The sequence below is a fragment of the Limanda limanda genome, chromosome 2, assembly GCF_963576545.1.
Source record: "Limanda limanda chromosome 2, fLimLim1.1, whole genome shotgun sequence".
NCBI lineage: Eukaryota > Metazoa > Chordata > Actinopteri > Pleuronectiformes > Pleuronectidae > Limanda > Limanda limanda.
In genome coordinates this window covers 29,489,567-29,509,829 of record NC_083637.1, presented here as the reverse complement: position 1 = coordinate 29,509,829, position 20,263 = coordinate 29,489,567, and the positions used below count along the sequence as shown (strand labels likewise).

Sequence of the window (20,263 nt, the reverse complement as noted above, 5' to 3'; positions counted from 1 at the left end):
GCACCGACACTAAATCCGCTAGATTAACGAACCAGTCCCGCAGCACCAGAATATGAGTGTTTATTCTGTGTGAGTGGATTTGGAGACACCGAGAAACTGGACCCGGCCTCACCCGAGAGGGAACTACTGACCTGCTGCCTGGACTACAACTGAGAGGAAGGAAAGCTCACTCATCTCCTGCTGTTTCTTCAGGAAAGAGCCCAGGGGGTTGTCGGGCCAGTGGGTCGTCAGGAGCTGGAACAACGACGAGCTACTCCCAGTACTTAATGTTCAACTAAAGCCCTGTTTAAATTGGATTTCAGATGATGGGACACGTCCAGGTTGACACTTTTATTATTATTTCAGCGTTTAACAATCGCGGAAGAGCGTTTCTTTCCTGTGGACTGGACACAACTGTCAAAGGCTAAGCTAGGTGTTCATCCCTACTGCCCCGAACACTCATGTGTGGTTCTGTTGTGCTGCTACAGTCACACTTTCAAGGACACCGACACGTTTTTCAAGCGAATTCCTCTCTGAACTTTGTAACTGAATGACCCAGGACTCAGTATGTCATTTTTTAATTTCCGTAAAATCTTCAAATTGGGGGCCGAGAAGAAGAAGAAACAGTACGAGCATGTGCGCAGAGATGAAAACCCAGAGGAGGTCTGGAACATCATCGGCGAACTGGGAGACGGAGCCTTCGGGAAAGTGTTCAAGGTATGTGAAGTCCCATCGGAGCTGCTGTTTGTAGACAACAACAGCCTCTCCTCTGGGGGTGATGTTGTGGGAGGCTTGTGTTTTCATAACCTGACTGTTCTACATCCTCTCTGCTCTTCCTGATGTCTGACACAACGTGCCAGCAGTGTGACCCTCCCACCATCTTCAAACCAGAGCCCCAGCCCTGCTGGTGGCAGAGCTGGTGACATATCCTGAGCTCCCACTCCACAGATATCCAACATGTTTGTGATCTCCTGAGGCTTGTTCACACGTGACACACGACTAAATGCCATCAGATCTGCCCATGTCTTCACAAAGCAAAGTTACACATGTATACAGATGTTTATTTGTGGAGTTTAGGCAAAGGAAGCAAGCCAAGCAAGCCAAACAGGCAAAGAAGCAAGCCAAACAATTCCCCTGTCCAAAAAGCAAACCAAGTGTCAAAGCAACCCCCTTGTCATCATTTTATTGGTGCAGTGTGTTGGTTTGACCCTAATGTATGTAAAGGTGACGTCAGGAGCCTCATTTGCATGAGTGCCAGTAAATGTCACACAGGAGGGCTCCTCACGTCCAATACCAGGAAGTCTGTGGCTAATAAAACCTGTGTATGTGATCTAATTCCGTCTTTCTTGCCAAAGGCTATTTTTGGATGCATTCAAATAGCTGGACTTACTCAAGATTTCATTCCAGTGTTACTTTGTGTGATGCTTAAATTAAGCCTAATCATGGTGCTCAGTGATTTAGTCAGAGGTGGTCAGTTTCACAGCATTCCTCTGCAAGGCTCACGTGAAGGGAAAAAGTGTGTTTGTGCGACTGGCTGTCGCACTCCAGAGTCAAACTGCAGGGCGAGAGGGGCACGAATAGTAAACTGTAGTGTTATGTTTCTACTGTACTATGCCTGGTGTTTGTGTTGTTCCAGTTGTAATACACCCCTGATGCTTCAGCAGGAGAGACTCAGCTGTCAGCATTAGAACCAAGGAGAAGATTGTACAGTCTTTGTTAAATGACCACAGAACTCAGGCAGGTCACCAGGAAAGGGCTGCATCCCATATCGCAGCAGCAACTTCATTGAGCACATCCTGCCTGCAGTGTGGCCAAAACAAATAGGAGAAATTTCCCCTGTAACGAGACACGTCTCATGTCTCTGCTGACTTACTGGGACGGGCGGTAAAGCCAAGTATTATTTGTTGTTTTTAGATCCTTTAATGACTGAGTGTCTGTCGCAGGGCTGAGGTCAAGACCATTTCAAATTCTAACAGAAACCAAGATTGGCATTTGTGAGTCTCATGGATTATGTTTATTCCTCCAGAGCAGTAAATGAGAACAAGCACAGGTATTCTGAACTTGATCTCAGTACGACACCAGCAAGACGTATCCGAGCAGTTCTTTGGCCATGCAGCTCTCTAATAACATTCTCATCCCACAGGCTCAGAACAAACTGACCGGCATCCTAGCTGCAGCCAAAGTTATTGACACAAAGACCGAGGAGGAGTTGGAGGACTACATGGTGGAGATCGAAATCCTGGCCTCCTGTGACCACCAGAACATTGTCAAACTGCTTGATGCTTTCTATTTTGACAGCAAACTCTGGGTGAGTACTGGGAAGAGCTCTCTGGAGGCAGAGTGTCAGTAGTGTTTCCTCTGTATTTCCTTCAGAGCAGGGTAGAAATATCGACCCCAATACAGAAGTTTGATTCAGCAGAACTACTTTTTAAAACAATCAATAAAAACATTTTAGCAGTTAATGATTGCCCTCCATAGTAATCATGCTCTATAAATCACAGAAGTATCACTGCTGCAGTTGTTATAACGCATTTAAACTTGCATCACTTTACTGTCAGTGCAAGACTTTTGCAGTCTTGTGAAAGTTTCTTTCAGTGATATGTTATCAAAGGCCAAAGTTCACACAAGATGCATCTTTCAGAGCTGTTAATCATCATACCAGTTTATAATCCATCTATTTATGATAAGAGCAAATTTTGATATGCTCTTTGTTTTTCACTGATACTTTATCCAAACAAATACATGTATATTTGATAATCTTTTGTCTATGAAGAACCCCTTGTCCACAAATCTAAGTCAACACTGCTCTTCCGTTATTACTCAGCGTTACACCCAAAAAGTTTGAAGCTGATTGGATGAGTGGTTGTCAAGAAAATGCAAAAGTCTGTGTCAGTTGCTGTTGACTTTCTCCAGAGTTTCACCTACCACCCCCTTCTCTGGTATCTCTGGATAATGTTTGAATCCGTGTGAGAAAACAGCAGGAGATTCTCCGGAGGATTTACAATGGGCGCATTAATGATGTTTCTAACATGTGACAGACACAAGACAAAAATTATACAAAGACCTCAGGATGGAAAAGAGGTATCATACAAGTAGAGTACTTTAATTAAGATGTCAGCTTGGAAAGACAACAATATTTACAAGCTTATAGTTATAAGGGCCGAAGCCATTGTTGATGTGCTGTAAACAAAAACATGTGATCTCAGCAGTGGAATTGTTTACTGTTTCGTCCTGCCTCTGCATGCTGCGCCACCCCTCACCTCTCCAGAGATTGTTGTTTAGTCGTGAATCTGTCTGAGTAGAGAATCTCTTGCTGCATCCTCCATATGTGAAAGGTAATCTCTGGAGAAAGTCTGCACATTTGGGTCCGGTTTTCATGCTCATGTGTGTCAACACACAGATCCAATAAGACAGTCAGGTCATTGTAAACACCCCTAGTTACCTGAGTATGTAATATCAGTGCGTTTCATTGCTTGCTCTGCCCTTTTCCTCTCCATTGTCCTCTGAACAATGGTCCCAGCCTGATGAGGCTGTCTGTTGATTTTTATCTTTGGCCCGTGTGGCACCTGTTCGTGCAAAGAGGAGAGAGTATCCAGGACATTTCCTCCTGAAGATGCAAGCCCTTATTCCACATAATACCCTGAGAGTCTGGGAGGGCACTTACTTTACAACTGCAGGTTAAATTCACCCACTGACCGCTGCTTCCCACTGCAGTTTCAGTTTCATGAATTTGTTACTGTGATGTCGCTGGTATTTACGTCCTTTCTGGGCCTTGAACTTGTAGGTGAGATCATGCAGTCTCACATCCTCCCTCGCTGTGCCATATGAATGGATTAGAAAATATGTGGGTGCATACTCATTCTGGTATTTGTGTGTGTCAAATAAACAAAGCCAGAAGGAAAGCTACCCTGGCCTATGGTTCCTCTCTGCCAGCTGCCGCTCAGATAAACCACTGTGGGGGCCATTGTACAACAGCAGAGCCACTAAAACAACAGCACGCCTACAGAGAAACACTAGAATGGTTTGCGTGCTGAATAGCCAAGACTGTTCTGAGACTCGAGGCATTGTATGTCTTGTAAAGGCTTTGTTGTTGGAAGTGGAACAGTCTTGAAAAGCTCAACTGAATTGTGGAATGCTATTGGTCCTTGGTGAAGGTTGGAGCTAGTGTTTTTTCAGGAAGTAAGCTGTTGTCATTTAAAATACAGATTGATCCTACTACAATAGCAAAATGTCTTAACCAATGAATCAACCACAATTAGTTCCTTAATAGTAATAGTAGTATTAACTTCATGTTTAAGCTCAAGAAAAACACCCTGCTCCAGAAGCTTTTCCATACTCCCTTTAATAATCATACTTCGTAGATACTCTAATCCTATTTACAGAGTAAGGCCCTAAGGTCTGGCAATGCAGCTAGCAAGCTACCCAGCAGCTGTGTGAAACCCTTTCCACAATGTGACCCCAACTGGGCCAATCCTCTTACGTCAGCAGCCATATGGAAAGCTCCTAAATGCCTTTAAGGGCTCAGAGTGTTTCATTCATGCAGTGGAGGTTCATTCTCAAATTGCCTCAGTCAAGTCAGTAGTTTTGCACTCTAAATATTTACTGAATGTTCCAGCACAATATATACACTGACTGAGCTTTCTCTCTCAATCTGAGAAACTTCCAGCACATCACAATAGAGTTCAGAAGCCACTAGTGCCAGCCTGTGTATTGGTTTGAATGGCCAGCACTCACCTCCGTTCAAAATGCTGTTTGTCGCAAAGCTGGTCTCTGAATATCAAACATTCAACATACACTGTCTTACACCCACTTTTTACATAAATAAATATCCATTCACAAATGTTGGAAAATCACACAGCTCTGATCCTTTTTTTCCATCTTGTTGGCAGATCCTCATCGAGTTCTGTGCAGGAGGGGCTGTGGATGCTGTCATGCTCGGTGAGTCAGCAATTTCCTCTTTAAATACAGGTTACTAGATCAAAAAGGAAGCTGTTCAGAGAGCAGGACTAAACAGCAAAGTTAAAAAAGGCTAATTTAATACATCAATAGGGCTGTGACTCTAGTCGACCGACACATTCCTCTTTCATCAATACAATGAATGTAACTTAGCCCTGATTAGCACGGATGATAAGGTTGCATAAGTGTTTTCCAGAGTAAGGAATGCTAAGCATGTGTTTTTCTGAACCTCGTCCCCTCCTGCAGAACTGGAGAGACCCCTGACAGAGCCTCAGATCAGGGTGGTGTGTAAGCAGACTCTGCAGGCCCTCGTCTACCTCCACGACAATAATATCATTCACAGGGACCTGAAGGCCGGGAACATCCTCCTCACACTTGCCGGCGATGTCAAGCTGGGTAAGGTCACAGCTAGATCTCACTGTTCACACCAGAAAACAAATTGTTTTTCCAAGCATTAAAGCAAGAGCATGAGTATCGTTGTAGGCTATGAGGAAAAACTGTGATCTGAGTAAACATTCATAAAAATCAAAGACTCTGCTCAACTTTTTGGCCTTACAAGAATTTTATTTTCCTTTTTGAGTTGCGTAATTTCTCTTATTTCAAGAAGGGAAAATCGTAAATGAGTTCATACCTCAGTTATGTTGGCTGTGCGCCTTTAGCCATAGTCTCCATGTACTTTCATCATGTTTCCTCATTACTGAACTGCTGCCAACAAGAAATGTACAATGAAATCCTCCATTCACAACAAAGCATTACATTCACTTATCTTGACTGATGAAAACATCTGAGTTGAGGTATCATGTGATATCATATAGAGGAGAAAAACAGCGATGCTGTTATGAAGTTTCCCACAGTATTTTTTTTGCCACTCTAATGAAAGAAGCTTACAAGTTCACATGATCCCTCTTGTGATATTACGCTAAATGCATGTCAAACAGTCACAAGAGAGACTTTGTGTAAATTGTTCCTTGTGCTGCTCTTTCTCATAATTAGGGTTGCAAAATTCCGGGAATATTCAAAGTTGGAAACTTTCCATGGGAATTAACGGGAATATACGGGAATTAACGGGAATAAACGGGAATATACGGGAATTAACTGGAATAAACTGGAAATGTTGCGGGTAATTTATACTAACTGTATTTACCTTGTCATATACAGACATAAATATCAACATTTTGTTTTGTCATAGGCTGATTTGAGCCCTGAGGAAACTTTGGGCACTTGACTATATGCTTCTGCATCGTTGTGTCATTCTTAACATAGGTCTTTGCACAGTATTTGCAAATGTACACAGCCTTTCCTTCTACATTGGATGAGGTGAAATGTCTCCACACATGAGAGAGTGCACGTGGCATTGTTCTGTAGAATGAGATGAGAAAAAAGTTTGTAAAAAAACACTAATGCAATGCCAGAGATATAAATAGTTAGCCAAACAATTGGAATCGTCTGTAAACTTATTTTACAATTGATGGATAAATGAATGGAAATAGGCTAGATGAACAGATGAACAATCCTCAATCAGTATGCTAATATATTTTCCCCAGTAATATCATGGAAACTTACCTGACTAGTCCTGCTCACTACAGCAGGCCTCAATAGCCCTGCTGTAGTGTGCAGGATGCTGGGAATTAAGGCTCTTATATACTTCTACGTATCCGTTTCTCGGAGAGGGCTCAGCGGGAGACGAAGAGTCTTTTTGATTTTTACTTCTCCGACCACTGTACGTCGAATAAAATTCACCGCCAAACCCATAGGTGGCGCAACGGAAGACGAACTCAGAGAAGCCTACCCCAATTATCGGAAGAAGAAGTCCACTTGTGTTTATATTTCTCTGTCAGCCTGCCTCCCACACACTGAACCATGGCAACTAACAGAACTAAATAAAGTGACACCCAGCGGGTCAAGATGCTGATGTTATCGTTTCTTAGCGCAGCGGTTCCCCGGTCTTGTTTCCGAACTGTGTTGCTGATTCCACAGCTTGAATCTGCTTGAGGCTACACAGAGCTAGCTAGCTCCCCTCCCAGCTAGCTTCAACCTCAGCTTCCACACACAGTCAGCAGGGACTCCCGACAGTAACTACTACCCAGTGTTTGCTTCTAACCTGACGGTATTATGCACTGTTACCACCGCAGTTAGCATGGTTGCCACCCCGCTAGGCTAGCGCCGTTTTGAAAGCTCGTTCTAACCGTCTGTGACCGTGCACACATGTCGTCAGTGCTCGAACGAGCCACCGTCAGCCGGACAACTCCCCTGGCTTAACACACACGTCACATTAATCGTAGAATCGTAGTTGTGTATGTGTTTATTGTGAATCAGGAAGTTACAGGTCCGGAAATTACGTCGAACAGAAATGACGTCGTACGGCAATGACGACATACGGAAATGATGTCGTTCGCGGACCAATCACAGCCAAGAGCTGACCGCGGGCTCTCCGACACAACACGGACAGTTAGAAAAATCAGACGTGTACGAAAAGCTGTCTGAAGCACTTGGAGAGGGCGTTTCACGACGGATAGGGCGGTCTTATCTATCCGTTTTACAAAATACGCTCAAGCATAAATTGGCCTTTATCTGTGCATGTGATGGAAGAATGCACAGTGTAGGGTTGAAATTCAACGTGCAGCGTGTGCTGCATTCCATACATCTTTAAAATAGAGTTTTGAATGATGTTTTTATTGCTCAAGAATTACTGCATAAAAAGCAATTGTTGTGTCCTGCTGCTCAGTGTGTGCACAAACACACGTAAGCAGCAGATTCAGTAATGTAGCTTACGTACAGGGGTGTGAGTCATGGAACAGGCTCATTAAAAAAAATACACAGCAAGCATTTTGTCCTGTGACATAACACACAGGTGCTGTCTCTCTCACACACACACCATTCAAACAGGGCATGATGTCATCATGCAAATGTTACAGCGCTGTTACAGCAGCATATGGTTGCTTAGGCTATTTTGCTCTTGTGTTCATTTAATGCACTCATAAGATTAGTTATTGTGCTGCTCAGAGGTTAATTTTTTCACTTAAGATGTTTGTTTTGTGGTTACATTTGGAAAATGTGACTTATTTCTGCTCAATCACATGTCTTCCAGCTGACTTTGGTGTGTCTGCCAGAAACACCAAAACGCTGCAGAGGAGAGACTCTTTCATTGGAACGCCTTACTGGTGGGTGGAAAATAAATCAAACTACTATTTAATAGTCATTCTTTTTTGCACAACTACACTATTACTCACCTTAAGTTTTTCTTTTGCCCAAACATAAACATCTGTAATCTCTTCATCTCATTTCAATGACTCTCCTTCCAGGATGGCCCCCGAGGTGGTGATGTGCGAGACGTCCAAGGACCGTCCATACGACTACAAGGCCGATATCTGGTCCCTCGGGGTCACCTTGATTGAGCTAGCTCAGATTGAGCCGCCCAATCACGAGATGAACCCCATGAGAGTCCTGCTGAAAATAGCCAAGGCAGATCCTCCTACTTTGATGCAGCCGTCACGCTGGTGAGTCACAGCGTCAAGCTTTGTCGTCGAGTTAGAGACAAGGATGAGATTAGTATTGCACAATTCTATTGTTTCTACTTCTTTTATATTTGCTTTAGCTTTTCCCACTTTTCAAGACACTTAAGTCACACAGAGATTCTTGAAGGGGAAGAGAAATAAATGATTTTAAATGTGCTTGACCAAAATAACCATATTCAAGACTGTTTTTGCTACTTCCATCTTTTAGGACCCCAGAATTTAGTGATTTCCTGAAGCGGTGCCTGGACAAGAATGTGGACAACAGGTGGAACGCACCACAACTTCTACAGGTACCTCACTCTTTAACATTTACACAGAATTATAATTCTCGTGCTCTGAAACCCCCTTTCACTCTCTACCAGTTCCCCCAAGCCCCTTAAGTGATAATCCCTGTTCCCCATCCCATACCCGCGTACCACCTGCCAGTCAGAGTTTGAGTAGCAGAGTCCTAGGTGACATCTGTTTACTTGCCCAGTGTCAGGACTATGTCAGGCACTGAACCATGTGTCCTGGCAGGACTGACACTCATCCCTTTGTGCTGGAGCTGACGTCAGCAGGGCAGGATTTTCTTTTTCCATAGGGTTTAAGGTGCTCGGCCAAGTCAGAGCCACTTACTTCCAGAGAGGCAGAAAGGACGCATCCGTTCACAGACACAGGCCCTACAACAAAAGGATTTACCTGCGCTGAGGAAGACTAGATGGGCGTGAAAATACAAAATAGTGGTCTGCCACCAATGAAGGTTTTGATATCAAAGAAGCTCCATATTCTCAGGCCTGCAATAGAGTATGTGCAGCAGATTTCAAAGCCGATGAAGGTGAGGTTGAGAAGAAACGCGTTGTTTTTGTAATCTAATCTAACTTTGCATAAAGGTTTACTGATCTGTTTGTTTTTTTTATTTATTGTGAAGTGCAATGAAACCGAAAGTCTCCAAGAGAGATTCCGTAACAGGAGGATGCCGGAAAGAAAGATTGAAAGATTCAGCCTGTGTTGTTCTTTGTGTCTTTGTTGGATTTACTTTATCGTGTCTTGTGTAGTGGAAATAGGCGCAGCTTGTTGCACTGTGAGCGTTTATATCTCAAAATCTGTGGGATTAGTTTTCGGCTGGCTGTGAAACTTTGCTGCCAACTGTGTTAAAGTGAATCTACTGCAGCAGCTGAAGTGTTTGCCTCAGGTGCTGATATTTTAATTAAACCTTGATTTATGACCGTGTTAATTTCTTTGTCCTTTTCACAGCATTCGTTTTTGGCGACCACGAATGACAGCAAACCGCTGAGGGAGATCATAGCTGAGGCGAAGGCGGAGGTCACAGAGGAGATTGAAGAACACAAAGAAGAAGAAGAGGAGGAAGAAACAGAAGCACATCGGGTGGGTTAACGTCATGTTTGCACTGCTTAAATGTCAGCATTTTGTTTTGCACATCTTATCATCCTTATCCTCTATTATTATTGCTTGTTGCATCTGGCTAACAGTCCGAAATCCAAATATATTTAATTCATCATTAAAAAAAAGTTGGAGACAGTAATTTAATTCTAGCTGTAAAACTGGTTCCTGCTGAATTAGTTTTTTTATTTGTTTACTAGAAACAGGACATATAGGAATTAAGAGTGATTTAATATACAAAATCTAACATTCTGTACCTGTTGTTTGTCTCAGGGCCACAAACGTGCCCAATCTGATGTCAGTGTTGCAAGCTCAGAGGATGAGAAGATCCCCCTCTCTCCGTCCGTCTTGGAATCTGTCCCGGAGAAGGTTGAACCAGTTCTACCCTTGCCAACACCCACAGATGTCATTGTGGCCAACCATGTGGTAGACACTAGCTTTGTGGAGGAGGCTGCTGACCCTGCAGCACCAGAGCAAACCAGGGAGGCATCCAACATTCCAGCTGTGGATGGAGAGCTAGAACAGAAACCTGTTGAAGAAAAGCTTTTAGAGGCAGGAGACGATGTTTCCTCACCAGATAAAGAGACTGAACCAGAGGCACCTGTTAAAGAAATGCAGCAGATGGAGATCGCTGGTGATGATGAAAAGGAAGTGGACACAGCTGAGGTTCCTGCCACTCCAGAGAGGTCAGAGGTCACCGAGGGTCCTCAGGAGGAAAAGACAGCTGTTTTGGAGGAATCAAACACACCAGCTGAGGAAGGGGAGGACCGATACAAACATCTTAAGGTGTCATTGACGCTACCAGAGCTAGATGTCCCCAAAGTAGAGAATGAAGAGAAACCCACAGACATGGATAAAATAAATGCAGAAGATGAGAAGAAAGTTCCAGACAAAGCTAAGGATGACAAAGAGAGAGATTCAGACTCAGGGAGTGGCTCCGCTGCAGATAACAGCAGCATAGACCTGAATCTGTCTATCTCAAGCTTTCTGTCCAAAACAAAAGAGCCTGGATCTGTTTCCATACAGGTAACATACACAGGATGCACTCCAGTGTGATACATTCAGTCTGCAAATGGTTGACCTGAACCTGTATAATGACAGATTTTCAGAGTTGATGATACATATATGTAAATCCTTTTTATTCCAGGACACCAAGCGTCAGAAGAAGACACTGAAGAAAACTCGCAAATTTATTGTGGATGGAGTGGAAGTGAGCGTGACGACATCAAAGATCATCACTGATAATGACACCAAGAACGAGGAGATGAGATTCCTCAGGTATTCACCTGCCTTCATTTATATGCACAGACTGTGCACCAATTTCATCCAAATACTATGGAAATAAGTTCCTCAGTGCACAAGCTACCAGTGTGGAGTTAGGCTCTCTGAATCTTTATTATCTAATTGTACTTCATTGCAGAGTGCTCCACAGCTATATTTCAGAACTCAGCAAAGCTCTCCATTAAAGGGGTGATCCCTGTTCACCATGGTGACCTCCTTTCAGTTAAAAAACAAACTAACCATTACCATGTTTTCTTCCTTTTTCTTTCTTTCTTTGCTTGCTTCGCTTCCTCCTGCACCTGTGCAGGCGCCAGGAGCTGAGAGAGCTGCGCCTCTTGCAGAAGGAGGAGCAGAGGGCTCAGCAGCAGCTCAGCAACAAACTGCAGCAGCAAAAAGAACACATCTACCGCCGCTTCGAACAGGAGACCACAGTAAGTCAGTTCATTTTTTCATTTAAAGGTGGGGGGCAGTCTCAGTTCCAGGTAATACTCTATATTACGTGCTCCACTGCTAATATGTATCATATACATATATTGCTACATTTACATCTGCTGTCCACACTGCTCTGTAATTTTCAAGTACCTAAAACCGAAGGAATTGGAAATGCTGCTGGCCACATGGTTGTTTTAAATCTCTTTTGGTCAAGGAGAGCTAAACCGAGACATTTCGAAATTATGTAGTTTCCACTGTTAGTAAGAGTTCCACCTCTTTGTCGGTCCAAGAAAATAAATCCCTGCTTTTCCTTTTCATCATTGTCGTTTCTTGTTCATAGTATTTTCTGTTACAGCAACTGACTGCAGATAATCTGCTTCCTGTTAACACAAGCATGCACATATGCCCACTGTATGCAAATTATCACGTGATGTGCGTATTTAGGTATGTTAATATGGACAGACAGATTTGTGCAGAGTTAAAAAAAACTTGTGTGGATGGACATTGTTTTAGATTTAAATACTGTTTTTACACTGAAATATATTAGTATGGATGTTGAACATTAAGTAACATTGACATAACAATTATTTCCTCTAACCTCAAAACCAAGTCTTCAAATTGAGACAGCTATTTTAAGGAATTATTGAACCACAAATTCTTCATACATGTTCATAAAAAAACGGTTTGGATCACCTCCTTTAAAATAAAAATCATCTGAAACTCAAGGGTCTGGCTAGTTGCCCTAGCAGAAAATATGTTACTCTTTTTTTTTCTGATCCCAATCTAAAAGGATTTAAGGAAAAGTCAGATAATTAAAACAAAAATACAACAAGGCTTATCAGTATGTCTGTTGTGAGTAATCGATATATGATAAGAAATATACAGCCTTTTGGAGCCAAGAGAGCACCTCAGTGAATTGATGTTGCATCTATTCTGAATCAACCTTCAAAAGGTGATAGTTGAAAATGAGTTTGGCAGTCTTCAATCCAAACACTCCATTAAATTCATTATTTTTCAGAGTTTGTTTAGTAGTTTTCTCTCCAACCACCTCTGTTAAAGTTGCATTGACATAATGAGGAAATTTGGAAACACCTTGAGAAAACTGCTGTGGACCATGTGGCTGCAAGCTCCTGGACATGTTTTAAAACACAGACTGACTCTGTGGTTGTCAAGTCAAGTTTTACTTTGACCTTCTGCAAACCATCTCCCCCAGATGTGGGCAAAGTGTAAATCATTATGACTCATCTGACCACTATTCTGTTTCTTTTTGCGTAGAGATCCAGACTTTTGTGATATGTAGAAATTCTGAAGGGCCAGATGTACTGAGGGTTTTGCACAAGTCTTACAGGAGCACACTGACTCATTTTTCCCCTAAACACATGCTCTAATTATCAAAACAGTCTACGTAGACAGGTAAAACGATGTGGACCATGGCGAGAGCAGGTGGTAGCACAATAGTGTGAGAGAGCATGCCTCAAATTGCGCAGCAAATCTCCCTTTACACTGCACTATGCAGCAAAGGGGCAAAACAAACACCAAGTTAAAGATTTCTGATGTTATCATGAGAAGTGTCAAAAAATCTGTCTCGATAATTAATGGGAAAAACAGACAATTAATGTTCAATTCACGCAGTATCAGTTTGGCCTTATTCGAATTGCTTCATATTTCTTTGAAAAGATTTACTTTTCTATGAGTCACCCATGTAGCTGTTTATGTAATATAGATTTAGTTATTTGGCTACCCACTGATGTTGTACATATTACATCCTTCAATTCAGATTTTCTGAAATGTGGAACCATGATGAATTTGTGGATCCGACGTCTTTCACGTCCACATGTCCTTCAAAAAGTCCCTGGAACAAATGTAATCTTTGTTCACAGCCACTGACAAATTTCATTGACATTCTGTGACCCTCTGTGTCCATCAGAGCAAGAAGCGTCAGTATGACCAGGAGGTGGAGAATCTGGAGCGGCAGCAGAAGCAGACGATCGAGAGGCTGGAGCAGGAGCACACCACCCGACTCCGGGACGAGGCCAAACGCATCAAAGCTGAGCAGGACAAAGAGCTGTCAAAGTACCAGAACATGCTGAAAAACCGCAAGAAAGAGGTAAGCATGAAGATCGCATAACTCTGCTAACTTTGTCTCCCTCTAACTTCTTTTACCTGCCCAGAACGAGAGCCTCAACGGCTCCTTTCTATAGCAGGTTGCGTTGATACTTAGACATACACACGCCTCTCTGATCTGTCATATGAGTGTTTACATAACCTCTCTTTAGCCATGCAGGAACTAAATCAGTCTCTGCTGCCACATCTCATTTATTTTCTCATCCAGTGCTAATCTATCCACAGCGTGTGTCTCATTTTATTTCCATCTCATTGCCCATTGTTGCCCTGACACAGGGCAAACAGGAAGTGGGACTCTCTCCAAAGCGTGTGACAAATGCTATCATGAAACATTTTAAGGAAGATGTAATCCAAGCATCGCCAGAGGAGGTAACGAGGGCTCGGATTGCGGTGGATTTTGAGCTTTGTTTCCTCTACATTTCTTTTGTTTTTCATTTTGTTTATAGTTTGATGCAATTTTTGTTGCTGACTATTTCCTTCCACCTTCTTACCTGAGTGTGCAGTGCCCACCACAGGTCAGAATGTGTGTGGTTTTGGGGTGTTAGTAAAATGTGTATATGAAGGAGTGGCCTATGTAATGATTCAGTCCTTTCAGTATTTCTTGTGCACCCCCCCCCCCCCCGCTAGCATAGAATTATGCCCTAATGCGAATTATAAGTTATTTCAGTTTTAAACATTCTATCTTCTATGTTTAAGTCCTTTTCTTGACCTGATAGCCATCAATAAAATAAAAAAAACCGAGGCTCTCTCCCACCTGGCTGCCCTGCCAAATGAATATGTTCACCCGGGTGTCTCATTTCCTTTACTGCCGATCTGAGCCAATTAAAACCTGTGTCTGCTGCTGAGTCATTTGACCCAGAAGTGAATAGGGATTGTATCCATTCCCACTGCAGACACAATTTATATGTTGGTGGGTGTATTGCTCTGACTCTTGCTAGCTTTTCCATAATTACCAACCTTAGCTGTAATGGCTCTTTGTTGTTGTTATTAAAATAAATATTGCTAGTAGGCCTGGTGCCCTGCTTTTCTATGAGAAACACAATAATCCGTAAATACAAAAGGATCAAAGCCACGCTGTAGTTTTGTGCAATCAACAGAATTCTATTTTGGTCATACCTAGGTGCTGCAGAAAATGAAATGGTGAACATTCTAACTAATTTAACATTTTGTTCTCTAATGCAACAGAGCAGTACCAGGAGGGGGTGATGCTCCTTGGAAAAAGTTTTACAGGTTGAAGAGCAAAATATTTTGTGGAATGTTCTCTGTAGACATTTAAAGGTTCCTTTTGGGGAGCTGAGCCAAGTAGGCTTGATTAATGTGACTGACAAGCAGGTGCAACAGTGGTGGCTGCCAGTTTGTAGCTGTCTGGTTCATCGGCCCAAGCCGTGTTTAACCTGAGGTAAAATTGGCAAAGAGCCTGTAGATCGGCAAACACACTGGAACACAGGGACTGCCACACTCAGCCGGCCTCCTAAAGCCTGTTCTCTGGATACAGCAAAGACGCTTCCTGCCATTACAGAGGTGCCTCACTAATCAGTGATTCATTTCACTTCTTGTTTTGGATGGAGGGTTCAGGTTCTCTATGTGTTCTAGATACTACTGTTGTCACCTTGGGTCACCTGTGTCTATGTGGTCGTAACCTTTAGTTTATAATCTGTATCATCCTCGGTCCAGGAACAGGAGTTTCTTCAGAAGCAGCAGCAGGATCTGGACAGCGCTCTGAAGAAGATAATCCAGCAACACAAACACGAGCTCGCCACCATCGAGAGAGAATGCCTCAACCACAAGCAGCAGCTGCTCCGAGGTAAACAGTTATATCCAACCATGTTTACTGTGCAGCGTCAGGTGATGCTATGTTCAGGTCATGTCGGTAAAAACCTTGTTACTGTCAAAGAAGTGTTCCTTCTTTGGGTATTTTCCCTTAATCGTATGGTCTTTAAGTCTTTGTGTTGTATTAGGTCATTTGTTAATATTCAACCAAAACTTAGCTTGAGATATGGCGTCTCCATTTTTATGATCGTTCACTCAAACAAAAGACTTAGGATCAAACAGCTTTGTTAATTTTTATTTCACTTACATTGTGGTCTGGCTATGGGCGGGGTTTACTTCATCACAATCATTTTAATTTCTAATTTCAAACCGGTTGATGCTAGCATTATTTGTAAATCCATTTAATTTTTTTCAGTCCCAAATCTATCCATTTATTTCAACATGTTTAAAGCATTGAACGTTATTACATCAGCCCTGTGAGACAGCAGCACGTTAGCAGTTAGCACTGGCTCAGAAAGGATCCTGTGGATAATATGTCAGAAACTTCTCATAAATACTTTGTGAACCAAGTCATGAGAGGATGTAGCTCTGCTTTAAGAATGTTTTAAAGAGCTTTTACTGGGAACAGAAATTCTGAGATTTGAGACCGCATTAGTTAAGATGATGTTTGTTTACACAAGGATCTGGCAGTTTCCTTCTAATGAGGCAACTCCAGCCCACAAATGTGGTTTTGTGCCCCGGGCTCCATCTTGGAAATCTCTCTCAACAGACCTGTAGTAAATCTGAATGCTCTTAGTGTGTTGAAGAGATATAAACCCTCCCATATACCTGTAAACCTGGATCTTCTGTGCAGTCATTAAGCTTTGTCCTTTCTTCACTCATGTGTTTGCATACAGCAAGGGAGGCTGCTATGTGGGAGCTGGAAGAGCGCCATCTGCAGGAAAAACACCAGTTGTTCAAGCAGCAGCTCAAGGACCAGTACTTTATGCAGAGACACCAGCTGCTGAAGAGACATGAGAAGGTACAAGCCTGTTTGAGACTCTGGCCTTACTGTCACTCTTTTATATGGTTACAGCTTCTCTGATCCTTCTTTCATCTTCAGAATTCCCTTTAGCTGTTGCTTCTGTCAAAGATGTATACAAATAAAGGTTGCTCTTACAGCTCTCTACATCTCTCACATCCATCTGTGTGTTTATGTGTGCTTTTTGCAGGAGATGGAACAGATGCAGCGCTACAACATGCGTCTAATCGAGGAGTTGAAGAACAAGCAGACGCAGGAGAGAACCAGACTGCCCAAGATTCAGCGCAGCGAGGCCAAGACCCGCATGGCCATGTTTAAAAAGAGCCTTCGTATCACCGGAGCTGCTGTCACCCTTGAGCAGGAGCGGGAGAAGGTCAAACAGGTACCTGAGCCGTGTAGAATGCAGTGGTAGAAATTCATTTGAACCTATTTTCTTTTGTCCTGTGGTGAATGAAATATATGGAGAATTGAGGGTCAGATCATATTTCTTTAAACAACATTCAGCTAAGTTGACCTGTGTTTCTATCGTTCAGTTTGCAACTCAGGAGGAGAAGAGGCATAAGAACGAGAGGCTCCACCAGCAACAGAAACACGAAAACCAGATGAGAGACCTGCAGCTGCAGTGTGAGGCCAACATCCGAGAGCTTCAGCAACTGCAGGTAGAGATTAAACAGAAACACAAAATGTCACCTTGAAAATCAAATTCATTGTAACATAAACAAAATGTTTAAACCTCATCTCCCTGTGTTTCAGAATGAGAAGTGCCACCTGCTTATCGAACATGAGACCCAGAAACTGAAGGAGCTGGATGAGGAGCACAGCCTGGAGCTGAAGGAGTGGAGGGAGAAACTACGACCCAGGAAGAAGGTGAAGATCTATTGCACCCAAATTATATATATATTTGTGTGTATTCTGTATCCTCTAACTAAACCTGACTACTATCTGATCTTGCAGTTGGTTAATCTTGACCAAAATAATATTATTAGTATTTCCTTTGCCTCTAGTATTATGTTTATGCATCACTAAAGCAATAACAGCGATCCTAATATGAAACCAGATCTACACAAAATCTATTTCCAGACCTATTATGCATCCTTCCAGTTTTGTGGTAATACTTCAAGTCTTTTGCGCAATCCTGCTAAATAATAAATTGACAACCAAACGCAGATGAAAACTTCTCATCTTTGATAGAGGAAATGATGCTCAGATTCTGAAAAAATTTTAAATTGGAGCTTCACACTTTGCAACCATGTCTGTAAATCATTCTTGACCTTGAATGATTTCTTCATCAATTTCCATTAAATTAAGTTATAAATTATGTTAATATCAGATACCATTCCTTCCTAATACCTCTTCTTGTTTTTATTAAAGTAAGAAATTCTGCCTTTTTCCATTTGGCACAAACTTAAGCTGTATCTTCATTTATAGGGATTATTATTGACATAGCATATTCACTACAAGTATATTACAGTATATATACATATATACAGTATATCACCATAACTCTCTGAGAGTGACCAGAGACTTGTGAGCCTCTCCTCTGTCTGAAGGACATGAGACACATGTTGACTTCAGGTATGCAGGGGGACAGACGGGCTGTAACGCTGAAGACTGAAGTGTGTTCTTGTGTGTCCTGCAGGCCCTGGAGGAAGAGTTTGCCAGGAAGATGCAGGAACAGGAAGTGTTCTTTAAGATGAGCGGAGAGTCCGAGTGCCTTAATCCTTCCAACCAGAGCCGCATCTCCAAATTCTACCCCATCCCCAGCGTCCACTCCACTGGTTTCTAATAACAACAAAAAACCTACGCACAGCCTACACACGGACATTAGCACACACGCTTGTGAAGACGGTAAAGACTGAACCTGTGCTGCCTTGCCCTTGGGTGTAAGGGTGTAAATAGTTTTCTGTGTCTGGATGTAGCTCCTCAGTCGACAGCTCTGCTCTGTGAGACTCTTCATTTCTGTCATATTTTCATACTGTTACTGTCATGTGAAGGAGAATTATGAACAGATTTAGTGTTTGAGTCGATGCCTCGAAGTTAAGTGAAGGTGAAGTCGCTCTCTCTCCGACCTTCTTTGTGAATGAACTTTATTTTCTGTAACAAATCCAGTGCCTGTAGAATTTGATGTTTTTGGCTTTTAAATCCAAGAAATTCTGATCATTATTTGCTGAGCAATTATTCTCTCATTTAGATTTTTGCACTAAGGAAAGGATTTTCATGCCACTCAAGCTGGTTAAATATGAAATAGCAACTTTATCATTTGTGATTGATTCATTAACTAGAATGTATTTCTGATGAATAGGACGGAGCACATTTTTAATATCAATCATATCGAAGGAACGAGGCTACAGTATATTTTTATGAAATCATGCCTATCTGTTTGTGTCAGTGGTAGGTTGTGATACATTAGTCGTCTGTATTATTTGTTTTTCAATGCAAAATGTAGGAACATTTTCCTTCTTTCAGGTTTTTTTCTTCAGAATGCCTTCCTGTTTCAAGCATGTCAGACTTGAGGCGACTGTTTGGCAACAAGCAGTAAACCATTAGTTACTGAGTAGCATGTGATGAACACTGTTTACATGCAGAGACAAAGAATCACTGTTAATTGGACTCAAAGGAAATCCCAGCGGTGGCTGTCGAACAAGCATTTATGCACCTGTTTGCTGGTCTGCTTTCTTTGCTTTATTTTTCAGGTGACACCACTTTATTGTTATCGAGCAAAAGTTGTGTATCCATAGGAGTAAGTTCTTCAGGGATGAATAACAAATGCAAACTTTCATTCATCCACTCTGTAGAATTTAAAGCATTTTGAGGCCCAAGAGTCATGAAACTCACCAAGATAATTCAAACCACAACCAGCTTTCAGTTCAGCTTGTCAACAAAAGTAACCTGAGCTGCAGTGACAGAGGATGCTGCGTCCTCTGGTTGTACTTTACTTTTTTTCATATGCCTCTTCATGATATATTTTGCTACCAGGTGTATTATGGGTAGGCTTTTGTTTCTTATCTGTATTGTAATGATAATACTGTTTTCAATGACATGCTAGCTAATAGCCTTAATACGTGGAGATGGATATACTGTGTAACTCTTGTTTTTGTATAGAAAATGAACAACTTCAGAATTGTTTCATTCAGCAGTTTTCAAACACACAGTACAAGAACAGAGCGTGAGCCTTTGGCAAATGTTTTTTTATTGTAGGGTGAAGGATCATGACTGATGCTAACACTGTGTAATATTTGATGCAGTTGATGCAAAAAAAATGGACCTGACTGGTTTAGGCCATCTTGACCACCGATGGGTTCAGTTCATCATCTCATTTTCTTTAGGATTGGCTTTAATGTGTGTCACATGTATTTAATAACTGAGAAGTTATGTGCAAAAACATAATGGAGTGCTGTGCACCTTTTGCAAAACTTTCTCAAAAGCTATTTATATGACCCCCCCCCCCCAACACACACACACACACACACACACACACACTTACACACAGTGTGCTACAGTTTAATTAACCCTAATTAATCGTTAGAGGTTTGCAGCTTACAAATATAACTGCAAAATGTCCATCCATGTCCAGGTTGATTAAATTGATTGAATTCTGAATTTTGACAGCAAAAAAAAAAACAGGATCCATATCAAAATCATTTTGCATTTTTTAAATAAGTGTATAGTTTTAAGAATGCCTATGTAATGTAGATTTTCATTTTGCTGTAAATAAACTGTTTCCTCTCTACTACACTTGTGTTTAGTCTTTGATTTGATGTGAAATGTCCTATGCAATAAGAAAAAGAGAGTCCGCTGTAAAAGT

At 42.0% G+C, this 20,263-nt stretch overlaps 1 protein-coding gene across 1 annotated transcript; it reads left to right on the top strand.

The window, feature by feature from the left end:
• The first annotated feature begins 23 nt into the window (after window positions 1–23).
• Window positions 24–20,132, top strand: slkb (STE20-like kinase b). Its single transcript, XM_061094074.1, has 18 exons — window positions 24–696; window positions 2,123–2,287; window positions 4,869–4,917; window positions 5,182–5,331; window positions 8,024–8,096; window positions 8,238–8,432; window positions 8,659–8,740; window positions 9,684–9,815; window positions 10,104–10,856; window positions 10,978–11,108; window positions 11,419–11,542; window positions 13,471–13,650; window positions 15,342–15,471; window positions 16,334–16,458; window positions 16,649–16,840; window positions 16,992–17,117; window positions 17,212–17,325; window positions 18,098–20,132. Exons 1-18 carry the CDS (start codon window positions 547–549, stop codon window positions 18,242–18,244), a joined length of 3,018 nt encoding a protein of 1,005 aa, XP_060950057.1. The 5' UTR covers window positions 24–546; the 3' UTR covers window positions 18,245–20,132.
• The last annotated feature ends 131 nt before the right edge of the window (window positions 20,133–20,263 follow it).

Bases quoted from the DNA above. Each gene is read 5' to 3' on its own strand.
- slkb (XM_061094074.1), top strand. From the start codon at position 547: ATGTCATTTTTTAATTTCCGTAAAATCTTCAAATTGGGGGCCGAGAAG. The intron at 5,332-8,023 runs GTAAGGTCACAG...CATGTCTTCCAG, and splicing joins TGCCGGCGATGTCAAGCTGG to CTGACTTTGGTGTGTCTGCC. The intron at 16,459-16,648 runs GTACAAGCCTGT...TGCTTTTTGCAG, and splicing joins TGCTGAAGAGACATGAGAAG to GAGATGGAACAGATGCAGCG.